The sequence below is a fragment of the Ixodes scapularis genome, unplaced genomic scaffold (assembly GCF_016920785.2).
Source record: "Ixodes scapularis isolate PalLabHiFi unplaced genomic scaffold, ASM1692078v2 PGA_scaffold0__279_contigs__length_252992795, whole genome shotgun sequence".
Taxonomy (NCBI): Eukaryota; Metazoa; Arthropoda; class Arachnida; order Ixodida; family Ixodidae; genus Ixodes; species Ixodes scapularis.
In genome coordinates, this window is record NW_024609835.1 from 237,509,022 (window position 1) to 237,523,921 (window position 14,900).

At 43.1% G+C, this 14,900-nt stretch overlaps 1 protein-coding gene across 1 annotated transcript in view; it reads right to left on the reverse strand.

Moving 5' to 3' along the window:
* LOC8030370 (collagen alpha-1(I) chain) overlaps positions 1-14,900 on the reverse strand; it is a 140,267-nt gene that overhangs the window by 78,574 nt on the left and 46,793 nt on the right. Inside the window, exons 19-24 of the mRNA XM_042294438.1 lie at positions 13,641-13,694; positions 10,702-10,809; positions 9,831-9,875; positions 9,148-9,201; positions 4,534-4,632; positions 1,446-1,607 (exon numbers count right to left, since the gene is read on the reverse strand). Of these exons, the coding sequence (XP_042150372.1) occupies positions 1,446-1,607; positions 4,534-4,632; positions 9,148-9,201; positions 9,831-9,875; positions 10,702-10,809; positions 13,641-13,694 (522 nt within the window). The remainder of the gene's footprint in view (positions 1-1,445; positions 1,608-4,533; positions 4,633-9,147; positions 9,202-9,830; positions 9,876-10,701; positions 10,810-13,640; positions 13,695-14,900) is intronic.

Consider the following 14,900-nt stretch of genomic DNA (forward strand, 5'->3'; position numbering starts at 1 on the left):
ACTATTATTGAGCTTAGTTTTAATCCACAATGCTTCAACGTCACGTACTTCATCAAGAGCAGAAAACTGAATAATTTTTTTTTTTTTTTCGTTTCTTTAATTTGGATTGAAACCACGAAATATAATACTCTTTAATCTGCTCAGCTTGCAAATATGTAATTTATTATTCTTTCGAGCAAATATGTGACAGCTGGGAGAGGTCTTGTTGCACATGCACAAATTCCAAAGGGTCAGAAACGATTGGTGTTTTTAATCGAAATTATGTTTATAGTTATAAGAAATAAATGGGTTAAGGGTGGGTAATCACTGAGACCTTAACAATCACTGGGCGTGCTTTAGTATAATAATAATAATAATAACAATAATAATAATGATGTTAATTTTTCCATCAAATAAATGATGGAGGGAGACCAAGGAAAAAAGCTGCATCGTGCAGCTTGACGAGTCCCCGGCTCCCCCTCACACAAACAGCAGTGGCACATGAAAGAATAAACAAGAGGCAATGATATTCAAAAAGTAATCAGGCAGCAATATAAACATTTTTCTTAGTAACATGATGCATACATTGAGAGTTCTATGTAACTATGTATTTATGTAATACATGATACATACCATAGATACATTGAGAGGATAATTACACAAAAAATGTCATATATATATACATTTAGATATATACACAGAAAACACAGAGTATTATAGTACATCTCAAAGCTTGGGAAAGTATACTACTAAAAAACCACACTGTAAAAAAATTCTCGAATATCTTTTCTCGATGACTTAACAGGATCAATATTTTTGAAGCTAAGAAAATTAAGTAGGTTTACAAGCATTTAAGATAACATTTGCTCAGCATAGGTCGTTCTAATATTGGGTAACTTCCAATTTTGCAAACTTCGAGTTGGGTAAGTTGGCACTTTTGGAGCTAGAGAAGTCAGGTCAATCGAATTAAGATGATTTTTTTTTTAACTTTTAACATTTTAAAACTTAAAGAAATCTGAAGCAGATTTTTTGTGCAACGAGCTTTACAGCTCACGAAAAGCTAACAGCTAATTTCACCCGCTGGCTTTCCCATTACCCAAGCTACAATCGAGACAACATGTCCGCCCACACTTGGATTGCACGCCCACTTTAAATAAACATGTCCCACAAAACTTGCATGGAGAAGGATGGTTCACTCTCCTGCCGATGAGCTCAGAAAGCGGGGGAAAAGGAAAGGTTTTTAATACGACTGAAAACTAGCCAGGAAGCCAGCACGGAGTGTGCAACTTTACACAATTCATGAAAGCTACACTTAGTTCCACCAAAACTCGAATCGGCCCTATCAAGCCAATCCGAATGACGGAGTGGAGCGTGTGACAGCTCTCCGTTGATACGCCATTGTGTGCCTCACCGGGGCCATAGCCTCTGCCGACCGCCGTGTCACGCTAGCGGCAGCTTGGCCTCACCTGAAATCCCCTGGTGCCCATGGGTCCGGGAGGGCCCCTCTCTCCGTGCTCCCCGTGGGGTCCGGGAGATCCGGGAGGGCCCGCAGGTCCCTCCTTGCCCACGTCCCCTCGGGGTCCCTGGGGACCCGGCGGGCCCGGGCGGCCGTCCTGCCCCGCCTCGCCCTGGAACAAATCAGCCACCTCGTTCAGCCCATGACACAAGCAGAGCCGCTACAGCACCTGGACGGCGTCTTCAAATCACGCAAAATCACGCAGGTAGGAAGCCTCTGGGGGCGACACGACGCCACCAGAGGTAAAGCAGGGGAAGACTTCCGGTTTGGTGGGACGTGACCCCAATGACGACCACAGACAAACAAAACCTAAAGACGCTATTGGACGGAAAGGTTACCCTTGGGGACGTTCCCACCGACCGCGAGATCTACTTCCGGCTTCACCGGGCATTTTCTTGTTTGGCTGGCCTCAGCGGGTATGTTGCCCCCTCTTCTTCCTATTTCCATGCTTCAAATGGTGTTTTGCATTCCTTACCGTCCGTGCACTGAAAGCGGCCCCCTATCTCAATGCTCTCAGTGCATCAAATAGAACTAAAGATGAATGCTGTAAATAATGCAAATGTGTCTGCGTTTCTCCTTTTAATGATTTTAATACACGGGGGTGCTCTTAGCTTCAACATGCCTACGTTGCTGGCGGTATGTCCGAAACAAATAAAAATTAGGGGTGTACGAATACCGAATAGTAGTTTTCGAATCGAATACCGAATCGAATCAAGAAAAAAAAGCCGAATATCGAATCGAATATCGAATAGTGATTTTATTTGTAGGAATTTTTCAAAGTATGCTGCAAATGAGACTATTATATGTGCAGAGTATGTGCCTGGTGTAGAATATGCATCTTGTACGGAACAAAGACAAAAATGTAAAAAACGTTCTGGTAAAAAAATAGAAGCAGTTGCTGTTGGACATTGGCCACTAAAGATCCAATTTTATGGCGCAAACATGATCTATCTACCCTAAACGTCACAAAAAAAAGTTAGAGCCACGCGTGCCTTTTTTTTTTTCTAGTTAAAAACACAACCTAACACCGCGACTTTAAAAAAAAAAAAATATTTGTGTATCTCAGAAAAGGGGCATTTTGCGATATTTGGTCTCCATTTTAAGAAAGAAAAAGGACACCGGGGATTTTATTTTGCATAAATAAACAGATAGGTGTTAAATCTGGGTAAACAGGCTGAAACAATATAATCTGAAGCAAGGAAACAAAACTTGGTTAGGTGGCGCAAGTCACCGTCCAACTGCCGCTATGCATCCATATTTCCGTCTATCTATCCTGTTTTAGAGAACCTTGATTTAAAAGAGGGAGCAAGCGAAACTGAAATTACGAAGACTGCTCCAGCGCAAGTTGGTTGTAAGTGCACATGTGTTGTGTTGTCGCGTGGAAAGAAGGCGAGCAAACAAAAGAGCGACGACGCCTGCCCTGCCTGCCCGATCCCGATCGACGCTTTCGTCTTTTCGTCACCTTCTCGCAGTTCGTAATTCAAACGCGGTTATTGAACGATTGGAAACCCTCTCAAATCTAGGCACACAATTTTTCCGTTCCGTTTTGTTCCGAATCAAAATTTGCAGCTTGCGGCTTCAAAAGAACGACGACGATAACTCGGCTAGTTTCATCGGCGTGGTTAACGTAGTTTTCTCTGTGTAATTGTGCAGTCGCCGATTTCCGTGAATGCGGCAAATGTGTTCTACATCGGCGCTCGTGAAAAAAAATTAGGCATGGCGCGGCGTAACGGGATGTTTCGGTTGTGATTCAAGGGAAGATTGTGTCACGATCGTGAGTAAATCTGCGTGCTATAAAGTTTGTGGCGTTCGTTAATTTTCTTTTTTCTAACCTGTGCGTTAGATTTGTGTGGAATGGTAGGACCAAGAGGTGTTTCTCGCATGGTCTGTTTAATATCACGGCGCTTACATCGGGAGAAAGAACGGCTTTTTTGTCAGCTCCGCGCCGACCGTGCGTCTTTGGCCGAATATATTGAATATTCGAGTGACCGAATACTAGGAATTCGATTCGCGAATCGAATTATTCGGGAACTTTCTATTCGATTCGAATTCGTATATTCGAGTATTCGCACACCCCTAATAAAAATAAATAAATAAATGAATCCCAAAGAGCTCAAGCTTCCGAGGCATACAGGAGCATTTTTGGTCCGATCTTATAGAATCACGTGCCAATATGGTGAAATATCGCTCGAAATGAGATATCATTCAGACGAACAAACTTTCGTAAAATTCCCCGTGCAAAACCCTATTGCGTCCAACGCATTCGGTCGAGTGAACTTTCACTGAAGCAAACTTTTCTAGAGATCCCTCAAAATTTCTTTAAGAGGTATTTCGCTGCAAGTTCTCAAGCCTTCTCATTTCGAGAAACCCTTCCCAGTGCCGACTGGCAAACGAGAGACACCTCCCAATCTCGGCGTTGATGCAATAAATCAGGCTAGGGGCCCCCAGACCTTGCAAAGAATGACAAACATATGAGGGATCGCTCATAGTTATGCATTATTGGGAAGCTCAGATCTGATAAAATAGTGCTAGGAAAACGGTTTACTCGAGGGAACACGGGGAATCCACAAGGGCGCTCCGAGGAACCCAGTCTGAGAACTGTAAACCAGTGGTTCTCAGATGGGGGTCTGCATACCCTGTGCCGTCGGTCAAGCCGAAAAATAAAACTTTTTATTTTAATTGATGCTGGCTGTTCCACAAAGCTAAACACATCGAGTGACATGCATTGAGCAAGCAGGGTCAATTATTCTCCATTTCAGAGCTTCAGAGTTTGTTTGCACGCATTTAGTTTCTTGGGTTCACTCTTTCATCATTGCAATCGTCCAACACACCCACCCACCCCCCTACCCCGGGTGGATGGTGTCTCCCGCCACTTCCGCCGATCCAGAAGGGTTCCCCGAAACGTCGGTGGTTGAGAAGCACCGCCATAAGCGATTCTACCCCTCTCCTCCTCAACGCAGCGACAGTGTAAACGGCACCACGAAAGGAGCACTTTAGAAGCGTTCCCCGCAGCCGGTGAGAGCCCCGCGGGGACATACCTGGTCGCCCTTGAGTCCGGGGAGTCCGGCCAGTCCGGGAAGTCCCTGGGTGCCTTGGGGACCCTGCTCCCCTTGCTTCCCGTCTGCGCCAGGCAAGCCCTGGAGAAGCGGAGATGAAATCACGTTCACTGCATCCACACTCCAGGAATGTCGATCAGCTGACGCTTATGAGTCAGTCAATGAATGATTTACTAGACCAGGAAATACTTTTTAATGAAAAGCCCCCAATTTCAGGAATTTGTCCGTCTGCTCATTCGTTTGCGCATTTCGCGCTAAAATGAGTCAGGAAATTGCCATGCTATCTTGTGATATTACGATGTCACGTGATATATCGAGACGTCACACGACGTCAGATAACGTGATATAAATTTCTCCGCTAAATACAGCAGGGAAACAAATAAAGAAGATGTTCTACTTCACTCCCTGAAAATACTGTTTAATGTTTTCTAAAGAAATTTAAACGGCCGATTCTTAGCTACTGCACTGCAGTAGCTAAGAATAAATAAATGTTGCTGGCAATTTTTTTTCTTTACATCGAGAAACAGAACTTGAAAACTTCTGCAACAAGTGAGGCTTGACGAGGCACCAGCTCTAAGATGAGACAGTTCTCGTACGGCGGTTGCCTAAGGCGGGGTGAGAGTTTGGAACTGACACTGATAGAATGGGTTCTACAAATTTCATAACTGAAGTAATGCTCAAGAAATTTAATAGAAATGTTATCAATAGTAAATAGCAGACACATAAAAAGAAAAACTAGAATATGGTTTTATTTTTTACGTTCTTTTGCCCTTTTACCTTTTTAAAAAATATTTACCGTACATAAAAGGGCACTAAAGTGCTTTTGAAGAGAGAGCATCAGTTCCCGCGAGGATGAGCACTACTGGTCGACCGCTCGTCTACACGGGAACCCATCGATCACGAGTGGCTGACAAGCCCTATTCGATCATATTCAGCAAGCTTCGGTAGCGCCATCTGTCGTTCAGCGCCAATAGGATGTGTCGGAAACTTTGATTACTTTTTTAACATGCAAACTGGACGCGCATGAATGTAATTTTGGGTTTTTTAGTATGCTTAGAGCTCGCAGATTAAGTTATGACAATAGAATGAGGATCTCAAGAAGCACTTTAGTGCCCCTTTTAAGTCCTCAAGTTTTGCAGGCAGGTGCAGAGGGCCTGCACCCCTGGAACTAGAACTGAGAGCTTTTGTCCGAGGTAATAAAACAGAACAATTTTTTGTTTGGTAAAACTTAAATTATCACTTTCTAACATTTTATATTTATTGAAGAAAATACAGAGCAAGACAAACAATTGGAACTAGTTCCATCCAAGCTCAAGGCAAGAATGCAACAGTGCAAAAAATTTGATTGAATTAGAATGCACAGGGACACTGACAGGGTACTGTTTATGCTTGCCAAGGTTTTTATTAAGGTGAAAGCCTTATCTGTCTCATTGTTCAGTCGACCTTCAAAGCCCTTGAGCGAAACACGTCAACGACACGAAAACGACGAAAACACGCCAAAAGTGTGTTAAAAGCGTGTCGTCAGAGAGCACTCTGTCTTCAGAGGTTCGCTATCACGTTTACAGTAAAACCGCGTTAATTCAACTCCCGCTAATTCGGAAATTTGGATAATTTGAACTGCCCATCCGGTCCCGTCAAACGCATGTATTAGTCAATGGCAGAAAATGCTCATTAATTCGGAGGGAACGCGGCGCGCTATGGTTGATTCGGACGAATTCAGCGGGTGGCACTAGCTACCGTCCGTTCCAAAGGGTATGACCGCTATTTATCCGAGGTGCACACGTGGTTCCGAGGTGCACACACCCTTCTGGTTCTGTGTTTCGCACCAGTTTTGCTCTGGATTGCAGTGTTTCAGCGCGCTACTCTCCTGGCATGGAAGCGGCAGAAGCATAGCTGCAACGGAAAAAGGGTAGCACAAATGACAAACGACTGGATTGGCAAAATCGCGACACGTGGGGCTATTGTTCCCGAGCGTGCCGATAGCGAGAGTGACAGTCACGTTTTATGCCTCAACGCGGGGGGGGATCCTAAAGCCCGCCATTTTAACAGCTACCTTATCCCTCAATTTTTCGCCCACCACCCCCGCGTTGAAAAATGCAACGTGACTGGCACTCTCGCCATCAGCGCGCTCAGGAAAAATAGCGCCGGGTGTTGCAATTTTGCCACTTCGATCATTGGTCAGTTGTGCTACTCGTTTTCCGTAGCAGCTGTACCAGGCCAAGAATTTAGCTACGAAAGTGGAAACACTGAGGGCCTTGAAGGTCGGCGTCTCTCGACAACAAGTGATGGAAAGTCACGACATCAAGAGAAGCAGTTTGGCCACGTACGTGAAAATTGAGGCCAAGATCCTACAGGCTTTCGAGAGCGAGAAGTTTAACGCGAAAAGAAAGCGACTGTGGAAGGTGGTGCACCCGAAACTAGAAGAGGCCTTGCTGTGCTAAATCGTAGGCGCACGGGATGCGTAGTTCTGACAGTGCGAGTGTGGTCCTGGAGCACTCGACCACGCTAAGGAAAGTTGCTGTCTCTGCCCAAATGTCGTCCTGAAAGCAGGCGGTAATAATAGATTTCTTCTAAAAAAAAAAGGTACAGTGGACTCTCATTAAATCAAACTCCAGGAAGTCACAGATTTTAGTTTGAATTACCAGAAGTTTGAATTATCAGAAATTAATCTAATAATACTAGACAACAAAGCAGATTTTGGCCAGTTTCCTCTACATAGGCCTAGTTATAAGCAAGTACAGGCATAACACATTGGTCAAAGAACTGTGACATTGAGTTTATTCATCCGGCAAAAAATTTGTCGATTGTGGACTGTTTAGTCAGTACATGAGGTCTCAAAACAAAATTTTCAATACCAGCCAACGCAAGTCGCTTTTTACGGGACTCCTCCTTTGCAGACAGAAACTTCCGGAGCTGAGCGATGGGCTCAAAGGCCTCTGCGGCTGTGACAGTTGGTAGTGGGTCATCCCTTTCTTCATCGCCATCTTCACTCACTGCTGCACTGTGCTGGCATTACTTCCTTATGTCATCCAATGAGTCATCACGACAAACACACGCATCGTCGTCAAGACTAGCATATTCCGCCAGCTCGGCGTTCACATTATGTGCTTCAAGGCCAGAAAGCATGATGCCAGTGAGCTGTTCCTCATCCTCTATGTCGTCTTGGTCATCATTGCTAGTCTTGAAGCACATAATGTGAATGCTGTTTTCCGCTAATGTGTGCGCTTGAGCCCCGTTGAATGCGCTTCTTTCCGAGCACCGATGCACTGAGGAGAAGCAACACTCGCGAAACCAAGCTCCGCGGGTATTGCTTCTCTGCGGTGCACCGGTGCTCGGAAAGAAGCGCACTCAATGGGGCCGCGAGAACAAAAAAATATGAATTAAGCGAAAACGCCGTTCGAATTAAGCGGCTTATAAATACATTAAAAAAACATAGCGGGACAACCAAAATTTTCAGATCTGTTTGAATTAACCGGAAGTATGAAACATCCGAGTTTGAATTATCGCGAGCCTACTGTATGTTACAGGGAAATGTTTTCATGCAGTTTTCTTTGTCCTTTCAATATTTCGACTTTTGGAGAATTCGGACTTTTTTGCCAGTCCCATGAGATCCGAATTAACGAGGTTTTACTGTACCTCGGCGCTTGGGCTTTCACATTCAAGTCGTCTTAGGAATAAGATAAGAGATCCTGTGACTTTTATTACATGACACATAAGAGCCTAACTACCCAGAACATAATTTGGGGCTTGAAATTCGTTTTCTTTCACCCCAAAAACCGCCGATCCGAGAACTGGCCGGTTTGAGTCGTGCTCACTCTCTTTTTCGTGGTCACATGTTACTCTCTATGGTTTAGACACAACCACCAAATATAATCAAAGTTGTGGGTCATCAAAGGCACACACTCAATATTAAATATAGAAAGAAAGATACGATACCCATTTTTTGTGGCTTCTAAAAAACAACAAATATGTTAATTGAAAAAAAAAAAAATATTGTAAGATTACATGCTTTTTGGCAATGCTCTTCTCCTCTAATTCCTTCTTCCTCCCCAGTCTAGTTTCGGTTTTGAGCAGTAGATGTTACAATATTCTTGTTACTTATACATAAGTTGAAAAAATAAAGCATTAAGAAGTAAAGTATACATAAATGACACTGATAAAACAGATTGTAGTTTAATTAAATTGTCATCAAAAGTAAAGACATGACTAAAATATTTTTTTATTTAGCATTTATTAAAAATAGTAGATTGTATCTGATGCATGAGAAATATAATGTTCTTTCTTACCCCTTCCTTAATCCCACTGCAAATTAAGCACCTTTTTTCCCCCTCGGCCTTAGGTTTTAGTATTACAAAAGTATACCCAGATTGTGTCATCTTTGCCATGAAACTTATCAACTCAAACTTTCGTGAAACACTTGTTTTCATTGCTACATGTTTTTTGTTGCAACTGTTGCAAACTAGTATTTTGATATTGTAAGTGTTCTCAGTTTTGCTGGTGCGCCGATAAAAATGGTAAGCAAAAGAACTAAGAGTAACACATGATCTATATCTGATACTCTTGAGATCTGCAGAACGTTTCATGAAAGGCACCAACCCTTTCTCCAGGGATGCCATCTTTTCCGGGAATTCCAGGCAGGCCGGGAGTGCCCTGAAAATAAGCCACATTATAATGAGTCATTTCAGTTTGCCTGGCACTATTCCGACACAACACCTCGCTGCTATAGGCATTGAAAAACAAAGAATGTGTGGTTTGTGTCATAGCGAAGGTGACAAAAATTCCTCTTAAGCCTTTGACTTTTGACTATCCTGTTGCTGACCCCAACAAGCACATAAAAAAGCCCCGAACCTCATAAATCTGAAACAACTGATGTACTACATAATTAAGCCATATCGCTGATCCACATAATTCTTTCCTAAACATTACAAAGCATTAAGCGTCAGTGAAGACAACTGGCTGTGCCATCTCATTTCTAAGCTGGCTCAATGAGAAAAAAAAAGGTGATTTCGACATTGAGCAATTTTCACGCTCAATTCAGTGCAAATAGCAAACATTTCCACCTTGGAGAAGAATAAACACGGTGTGTGGGTATACAAAAAGCCGAATTAGAAGGCACACAAATAAGGAACGAAAATATATCTAAAAGACCAGAAAAGTGTTTACAAATGTTGCCGTTGCTGCTATGCTCGTCTCGTCTTTCATTGCGAGACACGCACACACCTTTACTTTGAAACGACTTAGACTGAAACGGTACAAAAGAATGCACCAGTAAAACTCACACGCAGGCCTTGAAGACCCGGCAGCCCAGGCTTGCCCGCATCACCCTGCAATGGCAAATGCTTCGTTAGGAGCTTGTGCGCACTTGCAAAGACTCACGGTTCTATTCGAGCGGAGCCCTTACAGATGAAGTGGGACAAGCATACACAGAAAAGCTGAACCTTGGTGGTTAACGTCTAACTAGCACAGAGGCAAACTTCTAGTAGCCAACTTCTCGAACGGTGCAGCATCTCGTTCTTGTGTCTCGTTTCATCTCCAGCAACTCGCGGCGTTCAAGATCTGCATCTGAAGTGGGGCGATGTAAGAATCTGCCATAAAGCCCATTAGGATTCAATTCAATTCATTTTTTTGACAGAAAGTCATTTAGTACATGGTACTAAAAAAGCGGATGGATTAGCTAGTTGCTTAGTTTGAATAGGTACATTAAGCCAGCGCATGATGCATTTGCGCGCGCGGTGCATGACTTTAAAATAGAGAATTTGAGGCATAAAGTGAGAAAAACAAGCTATTAAGAAACAAGACAGAAATACAAATAAGTAAACAAAAATATGTACTGCAAAATATCTGTAATAATAAGAGACACGCTAATTTTACAAACAAAATACTAGAATGGTAAGGACGCTGAAATGGCCTAAGAAAGCGAAAGTTAGAGTCTCAGTGCCTGACTAAAATTCTGTGAATTTCAAAGATGGTTAGGCAGGGAGTTCCAGATTTTTGATTCCAGAATAGGATTAGCCTTCCCCCTTATCCGTTAGTTACGACACTGTGGTAGATTGAAATGACCAGTGAAATTCCCTCCAGCGAGACTTCCAAAGTGCTTGGAGAGAGTGGTCAAACTGGCGCAAGTTGCAAGCCAGGGCAGGGTGGACTCACAGTGGAGCCCTTGGGGCCCTGGGGTCCGTCAGAGCCCCTGTCCCCCTGGAACCCCTTGGCTCCGGCCAGGCCGTCAGGACCGGGCAGGCCTCTCAGCCCAGAGGGACCCTGCACAGCCACAGGCACGCAGGGGGGAGGGTAAATACGGTATCAGCCACTTTATGCGACTACTTGCAGTTTTGAAAGGCGGTGACATCTTGTAACCGTAGTGGTCAACTAGGCACCGCCACATCGTGCCGGTCTGGCCAGCTGGTAAGAAGTTTTCCATTTAAGAAGACGGAACCAACAGAGCGATAGCATGCAGCTATTCTTGCCTAGTATAATATTGGGAACCACAAGTGTGACAACATCGGAACCTCAAATACTGTATCAAAAATGAAAAATGTGAAATATAGAAAAAGTGGCTACTAGATGTTGCTACTGGACAATACTGAAAGCTTTTTCTCCTTTTGTGCGGTCTTGCGGTGGTATCTATTTAAAGGCCAAAAGAAAGAGCATGTGCCCAAAGAAACTATACATATCTACATAAGCAGATAGTTGCACCTAGCACAACAAGCAATTGAGTTTCAGTATTTTTAAGATCACCTATAAATGTCAGTATGGAACATAAAGAGTAGTTATGTTTTAAGCGAGAGAGGAATAATATGTGCTGTTAATCCCGTGAAACCGTAGCTCCATGAATAAACCGTTCAAAACTTGTTGTAATCCTCTCATGCTTAGATGGTGAAAAACCATTCGCACTATTTCTTAAAGGCCAACTGAAGCTGCTCTCTATTTGAGGAAAAACACCTAATCACTTTCATTTGGCCTCCAAGATCACTAATATCGAAATTATTTTTCAATTTGGTGCACGGAGGCTTCAGAAATTAATTTTTAAAGTACCGCCGAAACCCCTCCTTCCCAGGGCACGATGTCATATTAGGAGTTTTCGTAACATCCGTTCTCGCACGTCTTCAGTGCCTGTCAAAGCTATGCACGCGCACTCTCGCTATTTTCAAGAAAGCTAGAAAGAGACGTCACGACTGTTGTCAGTGCAGGGGAATACACCTGGCAAGCTTGCAATTGCACGCGTTGCCCACACTAGTGACACGCGATTGGCAGCCCAAAGGTCCTAGAGTGACGTCACGACCGGTCGGAGGTTTTTCATGTTTTCCCACGTTTAATTACATCCTCAGGTAAAACAAACATGATATTCAGATTCTCGGGACAAAATCATGTCAGATGTTACCTATAACTCGTTTATTTTTTTTTCAAGAAGCGTTTCAGCTTCTTTTTAAATAAAAAAAAACTCTCTTCGTCGCACCATTGCTGGCGGGACATTGGGGCTCCCTTTTTTTCTCTCTTTGAGCGGCGTGTAAAGAGGAAAGATGCGACTTCCCTCATTTCGCACCAAGAGAGGAGAGAAGAACGGTTTTTCCATAGTGGCAATGACAGCCGACGAGTTCGAAATCTCCGCAAAGTGTCGCCAGTAAAGCCGCAACTTTAAAAAACTTAAAAGGTCTTTGTTTTCACGGGACAATCATAAAAAAGTTTAAAACCCCGTCGGAACATTCCACACTTGACAATCGCTTTACAGCTCGAATAAAAGCCCGCATGCTATTAGCTTCAGCCATTTCGGTAGTCATTCTAATATGAGCAAGCATTAGAACCACATGTAACTTTGAATTAAAGACCTATCTCTTTTGCTCGGCATTTGAAGTAAAGTTTCGAAGTTTGTGTTGTTTAAATCTTTCCGTAACGTGCCCATAGGCCCACGGCCAACCACCCGCAATCAATAACTTCTGCGTGCTGCCAAAATTAAAATTTTGTGGTCAGGAACATGTTGCGCCATCTCATGAATACTCGAAAAACGAGTTCCAGTTTAGATTTAGTTTCTACTTTCTTACAAGATGGGAAGCTATCAAAAAGAAATTTCTGCTCGGCAATGACACTTGTCACACATGACACATGACTTTTGAGTGTGTGTGTCGTTATCTGCTGTCTCGGTTTTTATTGATCATGTTTAATATACACCAGATCGTTTGCACCCTAACCTTTATTTCATGACATCCAGCTGGCACGGAGGACTGTTACAAAGATGGCCTTGATAGTGCAATTCACCTGCTTTTGCTGCTCACTGCAGGAAGCAGCAGTGAGAACTGTGGTTGTTTCTGTGTCTTTTGATTTGAGCTATGACAGCAATGTTTCATCTACGAGGCCCGGAATACTATGCACCACCACGTGTAACAGCTTCTCTGCATGGCACTGATGCCACAGAAGCTAACTTGCCGACAGAACAAAAAAAATATCAGATAGAGTGGACTAACTTACAGAAGTGATAGTCGTAGGTATGGGGCACACTTTTCACATTTAGAAATTTTTAAATTTATAGTATAGTCTGATACAGTTGCAAATGTTCCAATTTTGATTCCAACTTTTGCACGAAAGCACACTGACATTACTGACCAAAGTCATAAAAAGTGTTTGACTGTTTCAGATGAAAAGTTACTAAGTTGGTACCCATCATAAAATAATGCTCCTATCTTGCTCATTCATGGGTAATGCACATTATAAGCTCTTCATTTTGACTCAACTAAATAAACAAAAAATAATACACATAGATTGTTGTTATAGCTCTCAATAATGTTAAAAGCAACCAAACCGCAGCATTTATGAACTTTTATAAGCCCAGGGTGTGATGATCTCGTTGGCCAAAATCAAACATGCACAATAATATGCTTTTGATCACACCTTCTAACTTACAAATTGGGGAACCGGGCACATACCACAAAGTATGCTCATGCTCACATTGGAAATAATTGCTCTGTTTGTGGTTGCCTTGGGTAACATGACAACTCCAACTTCACCTCGGGCAGACAGACATTCAGGCGGAATCAGGTTCCTATTACTCATTTGACTACCCTTTGATATCACTTCAGACACAGTGTGGGTGGACTCACCCTTTCCCCAGGAGCACCTTGAGGTCCAGGGGGACCTCCGGGTCCAGCCTTGCCCTATGCACGGATGGACAGACGGGCAAAGCCAAGTTAGTGCACCCACTCAGCACGTAGCAGACTGATTCTGACAATAAGCATAAACATTTCCTAAACAGGCAGATAAATTTTGTAAATATATGCAGCTTAAAAAAAAAGAAAGAAGAAAAGCTGTTCCCAGATAAAAATATCTCACTTCTCTTTCAAGCATCTACATAAAACAATTCCTGTAAATGTTTCCAAGCTGTCAGATAGAAGTAATGCAGAAATGCGTTTTGCTCAATGTCCAGACACTGCATATCAGGCCTGCCTGATGCATATCGTGGTTCCTAGGAGCTTGAGGGTTTTAACTAAATTTGACTAGCAAAAGTACTCATAATAGCACATTTCTTACATCCTCATTTTTTTACAAATTTAATTTAAGAAAGCACTGAAAATTAAATGTCAGCAGACATTAGGAGGCTGCATTTTCTATTTTATATTGCTACAAATGTATGCGTGTTAAGAGTATTGCACAGTATATATACTTCCTTTGTTTGAGGTTGGCCGCTTGTTCGGAATTTCGCGGTATAATATTGCGTGCGGTAGAATGTGTGGCTTGTTTGCCACAGACATTGGATGTGAAAGTAGGGTTACCAACTCTTCAATGAAGGAAGCCGGAACAGTGGGGGGGGGGTGCAGTGCAAGGAAGAAGGGAGACACAAAGGGGTTGACACAAACAATGATGATGATAACAGGCACTGCTCGGCACGAGTGTCGCCTTAATTTCTGGCTTGCCATGGCTTGCATGCTAAAGTGGCTAAAGCCTCTTGCAGCCAATGCTAGCCACCGCAGCACTGTTTCGTGCGATTTGTGCTAACTTCGTGTTTCGCAGCGTGATGCGCATTTGTTGGGCATGTGCTGGATCACATATAAGATTTCAAACTGGACGGTCTGGGCCAAATCCAGGACATATAGCTGTTCCGACAAGGACCATGTGAAACTCAGGACGCTTCATGAAAAGTGGGGACAGTCCAGCAAAATCCGGGATGGTTGGTAACCCTGAGTGAAAGTCAACCACAAACCTATAACGCAAAAGAGTGCCAGCAACGACACATTGAGGAAGGTTTCATCCCACACTCTAGTGAAAGAGTTCAAGGGTATGGATCACATATGGAGAATTTAGTCTTAAGTTAAAGCCCTTCTGGAAGTGGCTTTCAGGAAACAAACTACGTATGACCCCATTCT